Source organism: Schistocerca americana, chromosome X, assembly GCF_021461395.2.
Source record: "Schistocerca americana isolate TAMUIC-IGC-003095 chromosome X, iqSchAmer2.1, whole genome shotgun sequence".
In the NCBI taxonomy this organism is placed as follows: Eukaryota; Metazoa; Arthropoda; class Insecta; order Orthoptera; family Acrididae; genus Schistocerca; species Schistocerca americana.
The window spans coordinates 836,535,307-836,554,017 of NC_060130.1; the positions used below are offsets into that span (position 1 = coordinate 836,535,307).

An 18,711-nucleotide genomic window follows, 5' to 3' on the forward strand; every position below is an offset into this window, starting at 1 on the left:
TATTTCAGGACTGTATTCCAAGTTAAAACTTATTATTTAATAAAATAATATATTTTTTCTCTAGTACAGTATCAAATTATTTTTAAAAATCATATAACTGATAGTGTAATTGTTTCTTTTTGGGTACTGTTAACATACCACATGTAAAAACAATGTGTATCAAGCCTTCAATACAAAAATGATGAAAAAATTGATGTACTGGATCAGTTTGTAGGGGAAAATGCTGTTATATTAGTTATTGAGATCACTGACAGAAGAGGCTATTGTATTTTTGCTGTGTTGTTGAGAATTGTTTAAGTGTTTCAGCGCAATGTGTTTGTGCACTTCTGGGTGCTCTTCAGAAGTACAATAAACAGAACAATGCTATGAAAGCAGTAGTGAATGAACGTGCAAAACATATGAACAAATGTGTTGATGCTTTGAAAACTATCATAGGTGATTATTCAAAAATGCTGAGTGCTGGACACACAATCTGAATCAGATTACAAATGTTTTTTCTAAGGAACTTAGTAAGTTAAACACACTGAAAAGCAATTTAGAGAGTGCTTTCTTAAACACCAGGAAGAGGAAACATTTGTATTTGCAGTTTATGAAGAAAAAGAAGAGAGATGCAGTTTTTTCCTTTTCCAGTTTTAAAATTCTGGAACTCATGGCTCTCTACAGCCACTTTGGTGGAAGAATATTTTGAAGAAATAACTATATTCTTCTGCAATGACTTGCAGGGGCTGTCTAATGCAGGCACTGATTGTGTGAATTCACTACTTGATGATGAAGTGAAATGGATTCTTGGCAAGGGCACATTCCTTAAAGAACATGTCGGTGTCTAAGTTAACATGATCATCATCTTAGAGACTTTGAAATATCCCACTTCAAGGTTAAAACAGCTTGAAGACTATTTCACTTTCCATAGGACCAAATTGAGGAGAAAATCTCCAAGGTCATGGAACGTGTCAGTACATGAACTTACAACATAAAAGTAAATGTTCATGAACCTGAAAGAAAATCGGTACATAAGTTTAAGCAAACGCTATCAGCATTACAATGAGAATCAGCTTAATTTTTCAAGGAACTCCTCGACAGAGTAGAAGGAGTGACCCATGAGGAAATTCTTCAGTTTCGATTTGAAAGCACGTGGATTACTGCTAAGATTTTTGAATTCGAGTGCCAGCTTATTGAAAATGGATGCAGCAGTATACTGCACACCTTTTTGCACAAGAGTTAAGGAAGTCCGATCCAAATGGAGGTTTGATTTCTGCCGAGTATTAACTGAGTGAAAGCTGCTTATTGTTGGAAATAAACTAATATTGGTAACAAGAAACAACAATAAGGAATATACATATTGAGAGGCCAATGTCAAAATACCCAGACTCGTGAACAGAGGTCGACAAGAGGTTCGTGAACTCACACCACTTACTGCCCGAACCGCCCGTTTCTGAGCCAAAAATATCCTTCTAGAATGGGAAGAGTTACCCCAAAACATAATACCATACGACATAAGTGAATGAAAATATGCAAAGTAGACTAATTTATGTGTCGAAGTATCACTCACTTTCGATACTGTTCGAATAGTGAAAATGGCAGTATTAAGTCTTTGAACATGATCCTGAACGTGGGCTTTCCACGACAGCTTACTATCTATCTGAACACCTAGGAATTTGAACTGTTCAGTTTCACTAATCATATGCCCATTCTGTGAGATTAAAACGTTGGGTTTTGTTGAATTGTGTGTTAGAAACTGTAAAAACTGAGTCTTACTGTGATTTAATGTTAGTTTATTTTCTACAAGCCATGAACTGAGGTCATGTACTGCGCTACTTGAAACCGAGTCAATGTTGCACACAACATCCTTTACTACCAAGCTAGTGTCATCAGCAAACAGAAATATTTTAGAGTTACCCATAATACTATAGGGCATATCATTTATATAAATAAGGAACAGGAGTGGCCCCAACACTGATCCCTGGGGCACCCCCCACCTGACAGTACCCCACTCAGATCCCACATCACAGCCGTTATCAACATTGTGAATTCCACTAATGAATTCCACTAATGAATTTCCTCTACCATATTTAAGTCAGAAAGATAGATAAAACTGTGCACATATAAGAGATAAGTTATATGTAATTGGAAAAATAAAACACAGTTATGTTTGACGTAGTTGTAAGTCCTCAGTTACTAGCAAAACTAAATTTACAATCCTGTGTCCAACTGCAAAAATGCAGTCTATATTTTTCCACCCATTATTTGTTCAGATTTATTAAGAAGCCTCTTCAGAGGCATATCGTACTACATGTGAGCTTATTTATTTTCTGTTGGTGGAGTTATTGTTCCAATTCAAGCACTATACACATTTCAACGTAGCACTATATGTACATACACTTCTCTCATATTATGTTATGCTTCCATACAAGCAACCATAGTATTGCATTGAGTCCGCAGCTCGTGGTCGTGCGGTAGCGTTCTCGCTTCCCACGCCCGGGTTCCCAGGTTCGATTCCCGGCGGGGTCAGGGATTTTCTCTGCCTCGTGATGACTGGGTATTGTGTGATGTCCTTAGGTTAGTTAGGTTTAAGTAGTTCTAAGTTCTAGGGGACTGATGACCATTGATGTTAAGTCCCATAGTGCTCAGAGCCATTTGAACCATTTGAAGTATTGCATCGATTCTTGAAAGCGAAAAAGGTCATTTTTTAAATCAGAGTACATGTGCATCAAACAAAATAACCTTTAGCACTTGCTGCTGAAACATATCTCCAATTCACCACAAAAAGAACAGTAATGTAAAAGGTTCTTACAACTATTGTTGTTGTTGTTTGTGATGTAATCACCAAAATGTGTAGTTAATACTAAATGTTTGACTGCCTAACATTATAATATCCTAACTGCTAAGGTTACTCCAAAAAGCTACATGCCATGTTGGTGTAACAGGAAAACTCAAGGGAGATGGTACAATCTTCACTGTGTTACCAAAGTATTCTGGGGCTTAACTTCAAACATAGATGCCTCCAGTTTAACTTGCAAATTTACTGCCTGTATCCTAAATCAAGTTTCTCTTGCTACTTTACAGGCTTTTTGTAAAATAAATAGCACACACCATTTCGCCAATCTTCTTCTCAAGGTTGATTTCTCAATCACTACTGCAACACTACATTTTAACTTTCCTTGATTATTAATTTTTCACCTCTCTCATTCCAAATCTGAATGTAAAACAGTTCTGGCTGCAGTTATAATTTACAATCTTTTATGAAATGATTAATGTCCGAATGTTTCTAAGCCTAATTCTGCAGTTTATTGCTTGTTCACTTTACAAACAGTTACAGTGTGGTGACTGATGGGATTAGCTATTTCATATCTTCTCTATTGGTACTAAAGAACTTTTTCAGTGCAGACAACCTAGACAACCATAGTTAGCAGACAACAATGAGTTTAGTGCATCTACATACTCAAACAAAAGATGACTTAACATATGGAGTTCAGAGATCACAGAAGTGTTATATGTAAATGAATTTGAAATGGATTAAATTTGTTGATATGCTCAGTGGAGAAATTCTTCACACATATTATTGAAAGCTATTATTGGTAGTGACCAGAAACAAGTGAATATAAGTCTTAAGTCATACATCATCTATTGACACAACCAGTACAGTCAGCCACCACACTGTAAGTCTTCATGACGTCAACAAGCAATGCATTCTGCCCACTTTGTTCTTTCTTCTCAGATATAGCAGACTAATAACTTACTCCTGGACCAGCATTTTTCCAGTCCACCAAAAGGCTCATAGCTTTCAGCACGTGGTCCTGAAATAGAAAATAATCTCAATGTGAATATACATTATATGAATATTGCAACAGAGAACAATTGAGTGAAAAAAGAAGAAGAGATTAGTGATAATGAAATACATGCTTTAATCCTTCTCACAACAAACAAGTGTTAGTACTCTTAACTTTCTCAATTAATATGGAGGTTACCAGGGCCTGATTCAGTCCATAACCATCACACACTGTTGTAGTGATGACTTCAAAGATACATTCAGGTTTAGAGACCAAAACGAAATATTCCACGATTAATGTGATGTTAAACTCAATAAAACCCTTACTGACACCATAATGTCTTTTTTCAAAGCATACATGTGAACATTTGCAAAATCCGTGTATATCCAATATTCTTCCAACAGTCTAGAAAGGTTGGCTATGCAGATTAGTGGGCAATAGCTACCAAACACAAAACCTTTGAAACTGAAGAAATCCTAGATTCTGGTCTCGACATCTTAAGCCTATACTTCCATAAATGCAGGTTACAGCCTAACTCAAATACAATGCAAGTTTCATGTTTTCATCTGTCCAATAGATTGGCACACAGAGACATTGATGTCTGTTTTGAGGGAGATATACATCATAACAAGCGTCCAAAATGCCTTGGAAAAATATTAGACAGGACACTTTGTTTTAAGGAGCCGATGACACAAACATCTAAAAATCTCAGAAACAGAAATAAAACAATGGAAAATCCAGGATGGAATGTAACAACACCTGGGAAGGAAAGATGCTACTCACCATATAGCGGAGATGCTGAGTCGTGATAGGCACAATAAAAAGATTCACACAATTAAAGCTTTCGGCCATTAAGGCCTTTGTCAGCAGTTGACACGCACGTATGCATGCACGCAACTTGCACACATGATTGCAGTCTCAGAGAGCTGAGACCACACTGCGAACAGCAGCACCAGTGCATGATGGGAGTGGCGACTGGGTGGGGAGGGAGAGGGATAGTATGGTGGGAGTGGTGGACAGTCAAGTGTTGCAGTTTAGAGGTAGGGCAGGAGAGAAGGTGCGGAAGGAGGAGGGGGTAAGTAGTGGAAAGGGGAGAAATAAAAGAAATTAAAAGACTGGGTGTGGCAGTGAAATGACGGCTGTGTAGTGCTGGAATGCGAGCAGGGAGGGGGCTGGATGGGTGAGGACAGTGACTAACGAAGGTTGAGGCCAGGAGGGTTACGGGAACGTATGGTGTATTGCAGGGAAAGTTCCCACCTGCACAATTCAGAAAAGCTGGTGTCAGTGGGAAGGATCCATATGGCACAGGCTGTGAAGCAGTCATTAAGATGAGAGATACCATGTTTGGCAGTGTGTTCAGTAACAGGGTGGTCCACTTGTTTCTTGGCCACAGTTTGTCAGTGGCTGTTTATGCGGACAGACAGCTTGTTGGTTGTCATGCATACATAGAATGCAGCACATAGGTTGCAGCTTAGCTTGTAAATCACATGACTGGTTTCACAGGTAGCCCTGCCTTTGATGGGATAGGTGATGTTAGTGACCGGACTGGAGTAGGTGGTGGTAGGAGGATTTATGGGACAGGTCTTGCATCTAGGTCTATTACAGGGGTATGAGCCATGAGGTAAGGGATTGGGAGCAGTGGCCCTATCCCATCAAACTGTAGCCAAGAAACAAGTGGACCACACTGTTCCTGAACACGCTGCTAAACATGATATCCCTCATCTTAATGACTGCTTCACAGCCTGTGCCGTATGGATCCTTCCCACCAACACCAGCTTTTCTGAACTGCGCAGGTGCGAACTTTCCCTGCAATACATCCTACGTTCCCGTAACCCTCCTGGCCTCAACCCTTATTAGTCACTGTCCTCACCCATCCAGCCCCCTCCCTGCTCCCATTTTCCTTTCCGCTACTTACACCCCCCCCCCCCCCCCCCGCACTTTCTCTCCTGCCTTCCGTCTAAACTGCAACACTTGCACGTTGCGTTTGTGTGTGTGTGTGTGTGTGTGTGTGTGTGTGTGCGCGTGTGTCTACTGCTGACAAAGGTCTTAATTGCTGAAAGCTTTAATTGTGTGAATCTTTTTATTGTGCCTATCGCGACTCAGCATCTCCGCTATATGGTGAGTAGCATCTTTCCTTCTCTGGTATAGAAACTGAAATAACATTGTCCAGAAGCTCTGTGGTACTAGTTAGGGAACATCAGAAGACTCTCTTTGAGTATTGGCACTCGGATTGGTATACTCAACAGTAGTATTCTGTTTGTCTGTCAGAATCAATACTCCACATGTGAAAAAAGATAGATGTAGAACTTAAAGAATCCATGTGAACTGTTAATGGGTCAATACTATCAGCTACCATGTACTGGTTACCTGTCCTGAGTCACAGTCCATCTCCTGATATCAGATGAAAGAATGTGCTGGTACATGAATACCAGAAGATTGTTGATAACCCAGAACTTCCAATACTGAATGATGTATTCTCCATGGAGCGAAAAAGATTAAGATCGATACATTCTACTGTTATTGCAGCCAAGATTCTCACTGAAAATGAAGTCCACGGCTGAAACTGCCCTGCATTCAGGAGAAACCCCATGGTTTTAATCAGTCTGGACAGTTTGTACTACTCTACAAAAGTGGAGCAAATCTTCATCACCCTGCAGCGACTGTGGTGCTGAATAACATACAATTGTTCATGTTGTATCAACATGTCCCGCAGGTGCCTACAATGGTCCTTTCAAATATTTACTGGTAGTAATGAGTGGTATTATAAACTATATGGAAGAAACCAAGAGAAAGTCCAGGATGGAATAACAACAATATTACAATAAGTATAGATTGCTATTCACCATGAAGGGGAGATGTTCAGTGTTCAGTCATGGGCAGGCAAAAAAAAAGAAAAAAAAAAAAAAAGGCTGCTATATGTTTAGGCTTTTGCCTTCTTCTGAAGAAGAAGACAGACACACACACACACACACACACACACACACACACTCACACTCACACAAAAATAAGCACTACTCACACACACGATTGCAGTCTCTGGCTGCTGTGGTTGAACTAAATTGTCATAGCTGTGGCTGATTGGAGCAGCAATCCAGTGTGGAGGGGTAAGGAGGCGGCATGGGACAAGGGTTGCTACGTGTTGTCACGAGGTTGGGGGCAGGAAAGAAGAGGGGTAGAGAAGGGAGAAAGGACAACTGGGTGTACTGGCTGAATAGAAGGCTGTATTGTGCTGGAGGGAGTAGCAGGGAACAGGGTAGGTAGGTAGAGGACAGGGACTAGCACAGGTTAACCCCTCAGCTTACAATGTCGTGTGAGAGACGTAACGTGCCGACCTGGCCAAACATCAACTAGACGTCACCAAACAAGCACATGTCGTGTGAGAGACGTTGTCGGTCAGCTGCGCCAAATGTAATTAGTACATCTCTGACCCATTGCGGAGCTTATCGAGTACACGCGGCATACACAAAGTGTTCTTCGCTGCATTCTGACTTGCCGCCATTACAAAAATACTTTCACAATGTTCCCGATATGTAGTAAACGTGCTCATGAGGAAAGGGAGACATCTGGTGGCAGATTTTGCAGGATATTTTGACAGCAACAGTGACAGTGGTAGCAATGTTTTGCCTCCTGTACGAAAATGGTGTAAGTGGCTGGTGATTGAAGGTGATACTGACTAAGAAGAGCAAACCTACCAGCAACAATCAGAGTCGTGGATGTGGCAAAAGGAAGACATTGAACCAACAATCTGGACATATACAGAAATTCCTGGAATAAAGGAAGCAGCTTAACAGCACGCGAGTACAAGCATAAGAGAATTAGAGGTATTCTACGTAATATTTAATAGTACATTTTGGGAAACATCGTAATTAAGACGAATGGATATGCACAAGACGTACTCAACAATAAACAGAAGAGACGAAAAATAGACCAAAAGTGGTCTCCTATTGGCTGTAATGAAATAAAAATATATATTGCGCCATGTATAATCATGGCTGAAGTGAGGAAACCATTGATTCAGATGTATTAGTCTAGGAGGGCTGTTATAGAAATGCCAATACTTAGGAAGACGATGCCATTCAGAAGATTTCTGCCCATAAGTAGATTTCTGCATCTAGCAAATAACAGTTTAGCCAACAACACAGATAAGCTGTACAAACTAAGGCCAGTCATAGATACATTCAATCAAAAATTTCAGGAAGTGTACACAATGCAAGAGGATATTGCCATTGATGAATCATTAATGAAATTTAAGGGGCGCTTATCCTACAAACAATTTAACCCGTCAAAAAGAGCGAAGTTTGGTATTAAAATTTATAAATTGTGTGAGTCAAGTTCAGGATACTGCTATGATTTTAAGATATACATGGGTAGTGACAAACGTGATGCTAGTGATAGTGCCTCTGAAAGTGTGGTTCTAGAACTATCACAGTCGGTATTACACAAAGGGCATACTCTATATTTAGATAACTGGTTTTCTTCACTGAAACTTTCAAAACTCTCCTCACCAATAAAACTAATGTGATTGGAACAGTGCATTCAAACAGAAAAAATATGCTCGCAGACTTCCTGCGGGCAAAATTAAAGAAGGGAGAATATACAGTGAGGAGTTGTAATGGAATATTGGCATTAAAATGGAAAGATAAACGAGATGTTTACATGCTTTTCACAAAACATTCAACAGCAGAAATGACTGCCACAGACACACCTTTCCGCAATGCTGAAATGCGTCATCAAATACAATAGAGGCATGATTGGAATTGAATGCCAAGATCAGATGCTCGCATGCTTCCCTGTGATGATAAAATGTATGAAAGGATACTGCAAGATATTCTTTTACATATTTGATGTTGCTTTATTTAACACATATATTCTGTATTACAAAATACATTGTGGCAAACAACAGAGCTATGCAGAATATAGGATTCAGATTGCAGAATCATTGTTGAAAACTACACCTTTACAGGAATATAATCGGAAGGGACGATTAGCATCCGGCGATATACCACAAAGACTGCATGCACAACATTGGGCACATTTTTCCAAACATATTGATCCAACACCATCAAAAGTAAATCCGGCGAGAGCTTGTGTAGTGTGCAGAAAGCATAAACAACGCAACGAAACTCCATGGGAATGCAAAAAGTGCAGGGCTGCATTACATGTGCCAGATTGGTTTGAGCGAAATCATACAATCGAAGACTATTAAATTCGTGTATATGTCACTGTGAAGACGTTGCGTTTGAAAATATGTTTGCCAACGTACTAAGGTAACAGGTCCCAGAATGTTTTGACCAAAATATTATACAGTCTTAGATCATTGCATTGTTGTAAATATTATTATTAAGATGTATTTCATCAATGTATGTTTGCTTATAAAGGGAAATAAAACGTTTGTGAATATATCATTGCGTTTGAGACAATGAACATTTAGTTTCCAATAGGCAACTAATCGTCATTATTTATGATACCTGTAGAAATGTCATGTTACTGGTATCTCACACACGTAATTACAAACCCCGAGGGCGTCTGCATGACTTTGGATGCCGCCAGGCGTAGTGCACCGCAGTCTTAGCATGTGTAAGTGCCGGGAATCTTAAGGCACATCCATACCTTGCAGCCACTTACGGCTCATGCTAACGGAACTTAAATCGTAAAGCAAAGGGTTTAGGGCAGGTGGGTTATGGGAGTGTAGGACATATTGCAGGGAGTGTTTCCAATTACACAGGTCAGAAAGGTTGATGTTGGTAGGAAGGATCCAGGTGACGCATACTGTGAAGCAGTCACTGAAGTAAGCACATCATGTTGGGCAGCATGTTCAGCAACTGGGTGGTCAGCTGTCTCTCTGGCAGTTTTCAAGTGGCCATGCATGAGGAAAGACATCTTGTTAGCTGTCAGGCTCACATAGAAAGCTAGCTGTCTGCATGAATGGCTGCCAACAAACTGTGGCAAAGCCATAGCTGGTTCACCCAGTTACTGAAAATGCTGTCCTGCACAATGTGCTTCACTTCAGTGATTGCTTCACAGCCTGCACCAACTGGATCCTTCCTACCAAAACCAGCTTTTCTGACTTGTGCATGTGAGAACTCTCCCTGTAATAAATCCTACATTCTCATATCCCCCCTCGTCTTAAATTCCACTAGTCCATATCCTGCACCTGCCTATCGCATTCCTTGCTCCCCCTCCAGCACAACACAGTCTTCTATTCCACCAATGGTCATTTTTCTCTTCTCTACTTCTCTCCTTTTCAGCACCCATATCCCCCCCCCCCCCCCTCAAATCTTCAAACCTCATGACAGCACCTAGCAGCCCTATCACGCCCCACCACATCCTTGCACACTCCCACAAGCAGCACTACACTTTGCCCCATCCCCGACATGCTATCCCTAACCCTCTAACCCTCCCCCTCCCAACTCATGTGCCGCCTCCTTACCAACACCACCCACACGAGATTGCTTCTCCCATCAGGTGCAATAACAACACATACTGATCACAGCACCCAGAAACAATGAATTGTGCTTGTATGCATGTTTTCTACTTCAGAAGAAGGGCTTTTGACCAAAAGCTTACATGTAAACCAATCTATTTGTTGCACATGTCTGAGACTCAACATCTCCTCTTTATGGTGAGTAGCTATCTGCCTTTTTTTCATAATATTGTATTTGAACTACAGAAAAGACCTTGATATCTGCCTATAGCTTTTCTTATTTGTGCTATATGAAGCTGGAGAGCTGTGTAGTAATTTAGTTATCTTTACACAGGGTGCCTCTCCTAAAAGTTATCAGCTGCATTTTCTCTTGTGGCTCTGATGATATTTGCAATTTTGGTTTTGCATTTTGTAGCTGGAGCCATCCCCAGCAATCATTGCCCAGTGTTAAAGAACGTGTTAGCTTGTTTCCTGTTGCAAACAAAATGGTTCTTAAATCAGGACGTCACATGCCCGTTCGACAGACTGCTCCAAATTAGTCTACTCTGATGATCATTATACTGCAATGTATTGACAGGGTCAGTAAAACAAGACTAAACTGCAATCCAGCAGTGACTTTGCAGTGCTGAATGCTTGGTGATAGTGGACAGGGCAGGCCAGGGCAGTGCACGAAGTTGAGGCCTGAGTAGCCCAGATGCAAAAGCCGCTAACTGCATGATAAGCAAAAAATGAGATAATCACGAAAAACTTGTCCCATCCAAATTTTTAGAGTTAAAGACTTCATTTCTTTTCCAACAATAAGAAAAAAAATTAATTATGCAATATTAATTGGTGAACTCTGCAATTATGTTTTATACGTTAAAATTTTAAGTGAAATATTGACTTAGCAGTTTGACCCGGTTTATGCAGTTAGCGCAGGTTTTGAAAATGTATCAATCCAATTACAACACAAACATTTGGTTGTAAAATCCACTATTTGGTGATATATTAGGAATGACAGAAAGGTGGAATTTACTTATTGTGAATATAAAAAAAATACATTTCATTTCAAAGAAAGGTCCAAAAATTCTGCAAAATTGGCATATAAAAATACAAAGGTGACATTTTACCAGAAAAACTAACCGACTCAATGTCAAAAGAGAGCAATGTTAATTTTTTTTAAAAAAATCACACTATCACATTTTTGATATCACAAGATATTGTAGAAAAAAAAATCAGCTCCAAATTGCATCTTAGTAAAACATCGACAACATTTTAGAAAAGAATAAAATTAGCAAAAAGTTGCATCTTAGTTAAAAGAGCAACAGAAGCTTCTAGAAAATGAAATTAGCTGAAAATTGCTTTTAAGTGACATCAACACTGCCCATAAACTCAAAATCACTTCTGGCTTCTTCTGATGGCCGGCAGCAGCAGGCGTGACTCTATAAGTGCCTTCCTGCTTGTCCAACACCTAAGTGTAGAATTTGAGTTTGTTGTTGGTCACACAGTCTTCACCAAAGTGGAGCTCCAAAGGCTTTTTGACGTCTCAAAATTTGGCTTCTGGGAGTTCTACGCAGCTGTGATTGGTGTTGGGCCATTTCCTCTGTTGAAATTTTTTCATCTCTTCAGGATGCTCTTTCCCTCTCCAGCTTCAAAGTTGTAGAAGGGCTCTCCATGAACTAAACGAATCTTCTTGTTTTTGCTTTTCATGAACACAATTTTTTTATCTGGAATCCTTCCATGTATATCATAAAAAATAGTGCCAATGGCTTTCATTGCATAACATTGCTTTAATATTAGTTTTCCTTTCTTACCTTCGTGTTTTGAACATTTCTTTTCCACTGATCAGAATGCCTCTTCCTTTTCTGAATGGGATTGTCGCCCCAGCCTCATTCTGATCATTTGCAGCTACAATGCTGGGTTTGACTTCTTTCAGAATTCCTAATATTTCAATTACTCCCACTTCATTTGTACCATCTTCTGTATCTAAACCGTCCACAAAATCACTTATTTTCTTCAAAATACTCATGCAAATATACCAACAAACATCCTGCTGATCAGCTGAGCTATGCTTACTGGCATGTATTTTGATAACGCATCGGCAGCAAGAGATTCACTGTTGCATATACATTCGTTACAGTGCAGCCAACCTAACTCTGAATAAGAAAAATATCCCTTTTAATCATAACAAACTGAAAAGGTAGCTCTGCATGTCTAGATTTGTAAGTCTGATGTCAGTTGACGTGCTTTGCATCTGGTCATGGCACGGCGACTGCAATGTCTGTTGAACTTCATGAGTTTTGCAAACGTTTGACACTTTAGCCTTTTCACTAGAAGACAACATGCAGTTAGCGGCTTTTGCAACCAAACATGATGATCTACAGCCATTAACAATGGTTTATCACTGCTTTTGCACCCTGAAACCTACTCTGCCGCGTAGGTGTGCAAAAAAATCTACACGGTGGTGTGCTCAACTCAAAATAGACCTCGCTCGCTCTCTCTCTCTCTCTCTCTCTCTCTCTCTCTCTCACATACACACACACACACACACACACACACACACACACACACAAACGTCGAAGGAAGGAAATAAATAAATAAATAAATACAGACCAGAAAACCATCACCATATTCAAATAGCCATGTACCATAAATAATCGCTAGGATGAAAAGTCAGGAAAGCAACTGAGAGAAAGCTGAAGTAATGCCTAACATGCCATGCTAATAAATAAATAAATAAAAGATCAGGAAGCTCTGCACAAATAATTAGTAGAAATGGAGATAAAACACTATAGAACCACAAAAATATATTGTTTATCGTGAAAAAACAAGCCATCATCACCATCATAGCAAAATATTTTTGATACAGACAATCAGATTCAAGAACTAATGAAATTGTCAAGAAAGGATAAATTCTGAAAATAAAGTTAGAAACAGCTGAAAATAAAATGACTGACATACATATGGATATCAGACACAGCAGCAAAGTAGCGGTGGTGGTGGTGGTGGTGGTGGTGGTGGTGGTAGGAGGGGCGAGGGAATCTGAATATCCCAGTCGACTTGGCTGAGGGAAAAAATTGTGAACTATCAGAAGGAATAGAAAACATTGTTAACAGATGCATGCCAACTAACTAAGTAAATGAAACCAGGCGTGGCTTAAATCAAAGAAACAGTATCTGAGGCAATTAAGACACTTACACTGAATAATGTAGTAAAAGATCGTACTGATCCCCCATGGTACACAAGCAGGTCAGAACACTGTTCCAGAAGCAATGAAAAAAAGCATTCCAAATTCAAAAAATACAATAGTTCCAAGACTTGCCATGTTTTACTGAAGCTTGAAACTTAGTGCAGTCTTCAGTGTGAGATGCTTTTAATAGATTCCACAACAAAATTCTGGCTTGAAATCTGACAGAAAATCCAAAGAGATTCAGGTCCTATGTAAAGTACACCATTGGTAAGGCATAATTAATACCTTCATTGCATCATACCATTGGTAATATTACTGATGACAGTACCACTGAAACAGAGTTATTAAACACAGTTTCTGAAATTACTTCACCAAAGAAGATGAAGTAAATATTCCAGAATCTGAATCAAGAACAACTGCCAATATGAATAACTTCAAAGTAGGTATCCCTGGCATAGTGAAGCAGCTTAAACTATTTAACGAAAGTCAAGTCTTCCAGTTCAGATAGCATACCAATAAGGTTCCTTTCAGAGTATGCTGATACTTAGCAATCATATAAAACTGCTTACTCAATGAAATATTCATACCAGAAGACTGGAAAGTTGCACAAATTACACAACTATTCAAGAAAGTAAATAGAAGTAATCCACTGAATTACAGACCCATATCACAAACACTGATCTGCTGTAGGATTCTGGAACACACTATGTGTTCAAACATTATGAATTAAGTCGAAGGTAAAGGTCTATTGACACACAGTCGGCATTGTTTCAGAAAATGTCATTCCTGTGAAACATAACTAGCTCTTTATTTGTACAAAGTAATGAGTGATATCAACAGGGGATCTCCAATTGATTCCATATTTCTAGATTTCCACAAGGCTTTTGACACCAGTCTTCACAAGGGACTTGTAATTAAACTGCACGGCTTTGGAGTACCGCTTCATTTGTAACTGGATTCATGATTTCCTCTCACAAAAGTCACAGTATATAGTAATTGCTGGAAAGTCACTGAGTAAAACAGAAGTGATGTCTGGTGTTCCCCAAGGAAATATTATGAGCCCTCTAATGTTCCTAATCTACTTAAATGACTTAGGAGAATCTGAGCAACCCTCTTTAATTACTTGCAAACAATGCTGTCATTTGCTGTTTAGTAAAGTAATCAGAAGATCAAAAGCAATAGCAAAACGATTTATACAAGATATCTCTATGGTGTAAAGAGTGGAAACTGACATTAAATAATGAGAAGTGTGAGGTCATCCACATGATTACTAAAAGAAATCTGTTAAGTTTTGGTTACATGATAGTTCTCACAAATTTAAAGGCTGTCAATTCAGATAAATACCCAGGAATAACAATTACGATTATGAACAACTTGAACTGGAATAACCATTCAGATAATGCTGCATGGAAGGCAAAATCAAAGACACTGTTTTATTGGCAGAATGCATAGAAGATGCAACAGTTGTACTAAAGAGACCAACCATGCACCACTTGTTCATTCTCTGCTACAGCACTGCTGTGCTGTATGTGATACTTACAAGATAGGATTAATGGAGGACATAAAAAAAGTTCAAAGAAGGCACCTTCTTTTGTATTATCATGGACTGGGGAGTGTGTGTCATGGATATGATAAGCAAATTGGGATGGCAATCATTAAAACAAAGGCATTTTTCACTGTGTGAGACCTTTTCATCGCCAATTTTCTCCTCTGAATGTGAAAATATTTTATTGTCTTGTCACCAACCTATGTGGGGAGAAATGATCATCATAACACAACAAGAGAAATAAGAGCCAATAGAGAAAGGCTTAAGTGTTCATTTTTCCCACACACTATTAGAGAGGTGAGTGGTAGAGAAATAGTCTCAAGTTGGTTCAAAGAACCCTCTGCCAGGCACTTCATTGTCAATAGCAGAGTAATCATGTAGTTGTACCTTCATGTGAAGGTACTAAGGTGATTAACACAGCAGCGAAAGTAGTTTAGCTTAACCTTCAAGTAAAATTTATCAACCAGTAAATCAACAAATTTTCTCTGAAAAGAAAATCGCACATAATAGCACCCTTACTTAATTTCATAGTTGTCTTACCAAAGGCATGGCAAGATGTACAGAAGATTGTCTCCTTTGTGAACAACTTGGAAGCTGGGGTAAGAACCTAGAATTAGTTACTCATAACTTAAAACAGCACTCCTCACAATGTATTGGTCAAAGAACAGACAGGGTGATGTCCATAACTCATTAAGATGAGGAGCATAGGTAAAAGGTAGTAACACAATTCTGAAAGCTTTTCTTGAAATGAAACTAGAGAGAAATAAATATCTGGAATCATTGTTTCAGGAAGAAATGTTAGTACATTCAGTGCTGCAGAGATTGCTGAAAACAAGAACATCTAACTGGACACTGTCCAGCACATGTTAATGCATTTTGAATTGGAAAGTGATGAAAACCAAAATGGAGAAAACATGAGGATGCATGGTAATAGAAGGGAATAGATCTGAAACAAATACCAAAAACCAAAGGGTAGGTATGCCCTCTTAGACTATTGGAGCAGTGTGTGGATTGTATGGTTACAGCTACCAAAACAAAAACCCATCAGACCACTCAGGGTTTAACCAAAATGAGAGAAGATTATGGATCAAGAGATCACTAAGGACACAGTCACAAGACCTTAGGCCAGAGGAAAAGGTAAAGATGGCCAGAGGAGAAGGTAAAGATAAGTCCAAAAACAAAAATTAATTCCAGCAAATGCCAGCAAATGAATAACATTAAAATGACCAACAATGAGCAATAGGACTTATTAGTGGAACAGGGAATGGCTTAAAGAGAACTAATTTCTCTGATCATTATGGCAAAGAGCAACACTATTTAGACACAAGTCCTATTCAGCTTCATACTCAGAGGTTTGTGCTATTTCAAAGAAGCAGCACAATGTATTATTAAAATGAGATGTTAATATTCCACAACTTCCAACATCCACATCTACAAAAATACTTCGCAAGCCAGCATATGTTGCATGGCAAAAGGTACCGTGCACCACTTCTTCTTGTGTTACAGTCTTTATGCAAAATGTATGTCAGAGGCAGTAGAATCATTCTGCAGTGAGCCACAAATGACAATTTTAATAGTTTTTCATGAATAGTACATTGCCTTCCCTTGAGTTTGCAAAGTATCTCAGTAATACTCTCATGTTGATCGAAATAACCAGTAAGAAATCTAACAGCAAACCTCTAAATTGCTTCAACGCCTTCCTTTAATCGACTTGGTGGTGATCCCAAACACTCAAGCAGTATTCAAGAATGGGTTTCACTTTTATTGTTTATGTGATCTCCTTTACAAATGAGCTACACTTTCCTAAAATTCTCTGAATATGCCATGTCGACCATTGGACTTCCCCAGTACCAGCCTTATGTGCTAACTCCAATTTTCCTACTCATCTGCATTAACTTAAACATTTAGAGCAAGCTGCCATTCAGCACATCAAATGGGAAATTCTGCCCCAGTCATCCTATATGCTCCTACAGTCACTAAATGACAACACTTTCCCCATACACTATGGAGCCATCAGCAAACAGCCATAGATTGCCGCTTACCCTGTCCATCATGTCATTTAGAGAACAAGAGCAGTCCTACCGCACTTCCCTGGAGCATCTATGATGAACACTCACCATCTAGGACAACATATTGGGTTCTATTGTTTAAAATATGTCTTTGAGCCACTCACATATCTGAGAGCCCATCCATACGCTCACACCCTATTTAACAGTTTGTAGTAGTGTACTGTGTCAAACACTTCCCGGAAATCTAAGAATATGAACTCTGCTTGTTGCCCTTCAACCATGGTTCGCGGGATATTAAGGAGAAAAGGGCAAGCAGAGTTTCACATGCGTGATGCTTTCTAAATCTCTGCTGATTTGTGGACACTAGCTCTTCTATCTCAAGGAAATTTATTGTATTCAAACTCGGAATTTTCTCACGAATTCTGCACAGCAAGCCAAAGTTACAGATACTGGCCTGCAATTTTGCACGGTCATTCTTGTACCCTTCTTATATACGTGAGTCACCTGTGTTTTACTCCAGTCACTTAGGAATTCGTGCTAGGTGATATATTTATGAAAAATGCATGCTAAGTAAGTTAGAACTGACAAAGAGTACAGTCTGTAAAACCAAACTGGGATTCCATTTGGACCTGGTAACTTACATTTGTTTTCAAGTCTTTCAGTTACTTCTCAACACTAGGGATGTCTATGTCCTCCATATGAAAGTTTGTGTGATAGTGAATGAAAGTATGTCTGTATGATCCTCCTGTGTGAATGATTTTTCTAAATGTGAAATTTAAAATTTCAGCTTTTCTTTTGCTGTCTACTACTGTCACATCAGTTTGGTCCACAAGTGACGGACCAAAACCTTTAACCTGCTTAGTGATTTCACAAAGGACTAGAATTGTCTTGGGTTCTCAGCAAGATCTTTCAGTAAGGCATGATGGGGGAAGAGGAGGTAAGGCTCATTTGGTCTTTTTATAGACAAATGAATTTCTACTAACCTTTCCCTAGCCGGCCCGGTTAGCCATGCGGTCTAACGCACTGCTTTCCGAGTGGGAAGGCATGCAGGTCCCCAGCACAAATCCGCTCGGTGGATTAGGGTCAAGGTCCGGTGTGCCAGCCAGTCTGTGGATGGTTTTCAAGGTGGTTTTCCATCTGCCTCGGCAAATGCGGGCTGGTTCCCACTGTTCCGCCTCAGTTACACTATGTCTGCGATTGCTGTGCAAACACTGTCTCCACGTACGCGTACACCATAATTACTCTACCATGCAAACATTGGGGTTACACTCATTGGTGCAAGACGTTCCCAGGGGAGTCCACTGGAGGCCGAACCACACAATAACCCTGGGTTCAATGTGGGGTCACGGTAGGGTGAGTGGACTGCTGTAGCCTGTTGTGGGCTTGTGTACCACTGAGGGCTACAGTGGAGATGAAGCCTCTCCATCGTTTTTAGGTCCCCAGTTCAGTACAATACAATACAATACAATAAAGCCATTGCTGTAAACATTTCTGTGTTCTTTTCCTAACCAAGAAAAATGGTTCAAATGGATCCAAGCACTATGGGACATAACATCTGAGGTCATCAGTGCCCTAGACTTAGAACTACTGAAACCTAACTAACCCAAGGACATCACAGACATCCATGCCCGGGGCAGGATTCGAACCTGCGACCGTAGCAGCAGCGTGGTTCTGGACTGAAGCGCCTAGAACCGCTCAGCCACAGCAGCCGGCCTCCTAACCAAGAGTGCAACAATCTCTGCTTCCTCAGCATTTTCTGAACTTTATTATTAAACCAAGTAGATCAAAATAATGGA

General features: G+C 39.7%; 1 protein-coding gene across 5 annotated transcripts in view; it reads right to left on the bottom strand.

Moving 5' to 3' along the window:
• LOC124555709 overlaps positions 1-18,711 on the bottom strand; it is a 411,411-nt gene that overhangs the window by 58,218 nt on the left and 334,482 nt on the right. For all 5 annotated transcript variants that reach the window (XM_047129715.1, XM_047129717.1, XM_047129716.1 and 2 more), the window contains one exon: positions 3,738-3,794. In XM_047129715.1, coding sequence (XP_046985671.1) covers positions 3,738-3,794 — 57 coding nt within the window. The remainder of the gene's footprint in view (positions 1-3,737; positions 3,795-18,711) is intronic.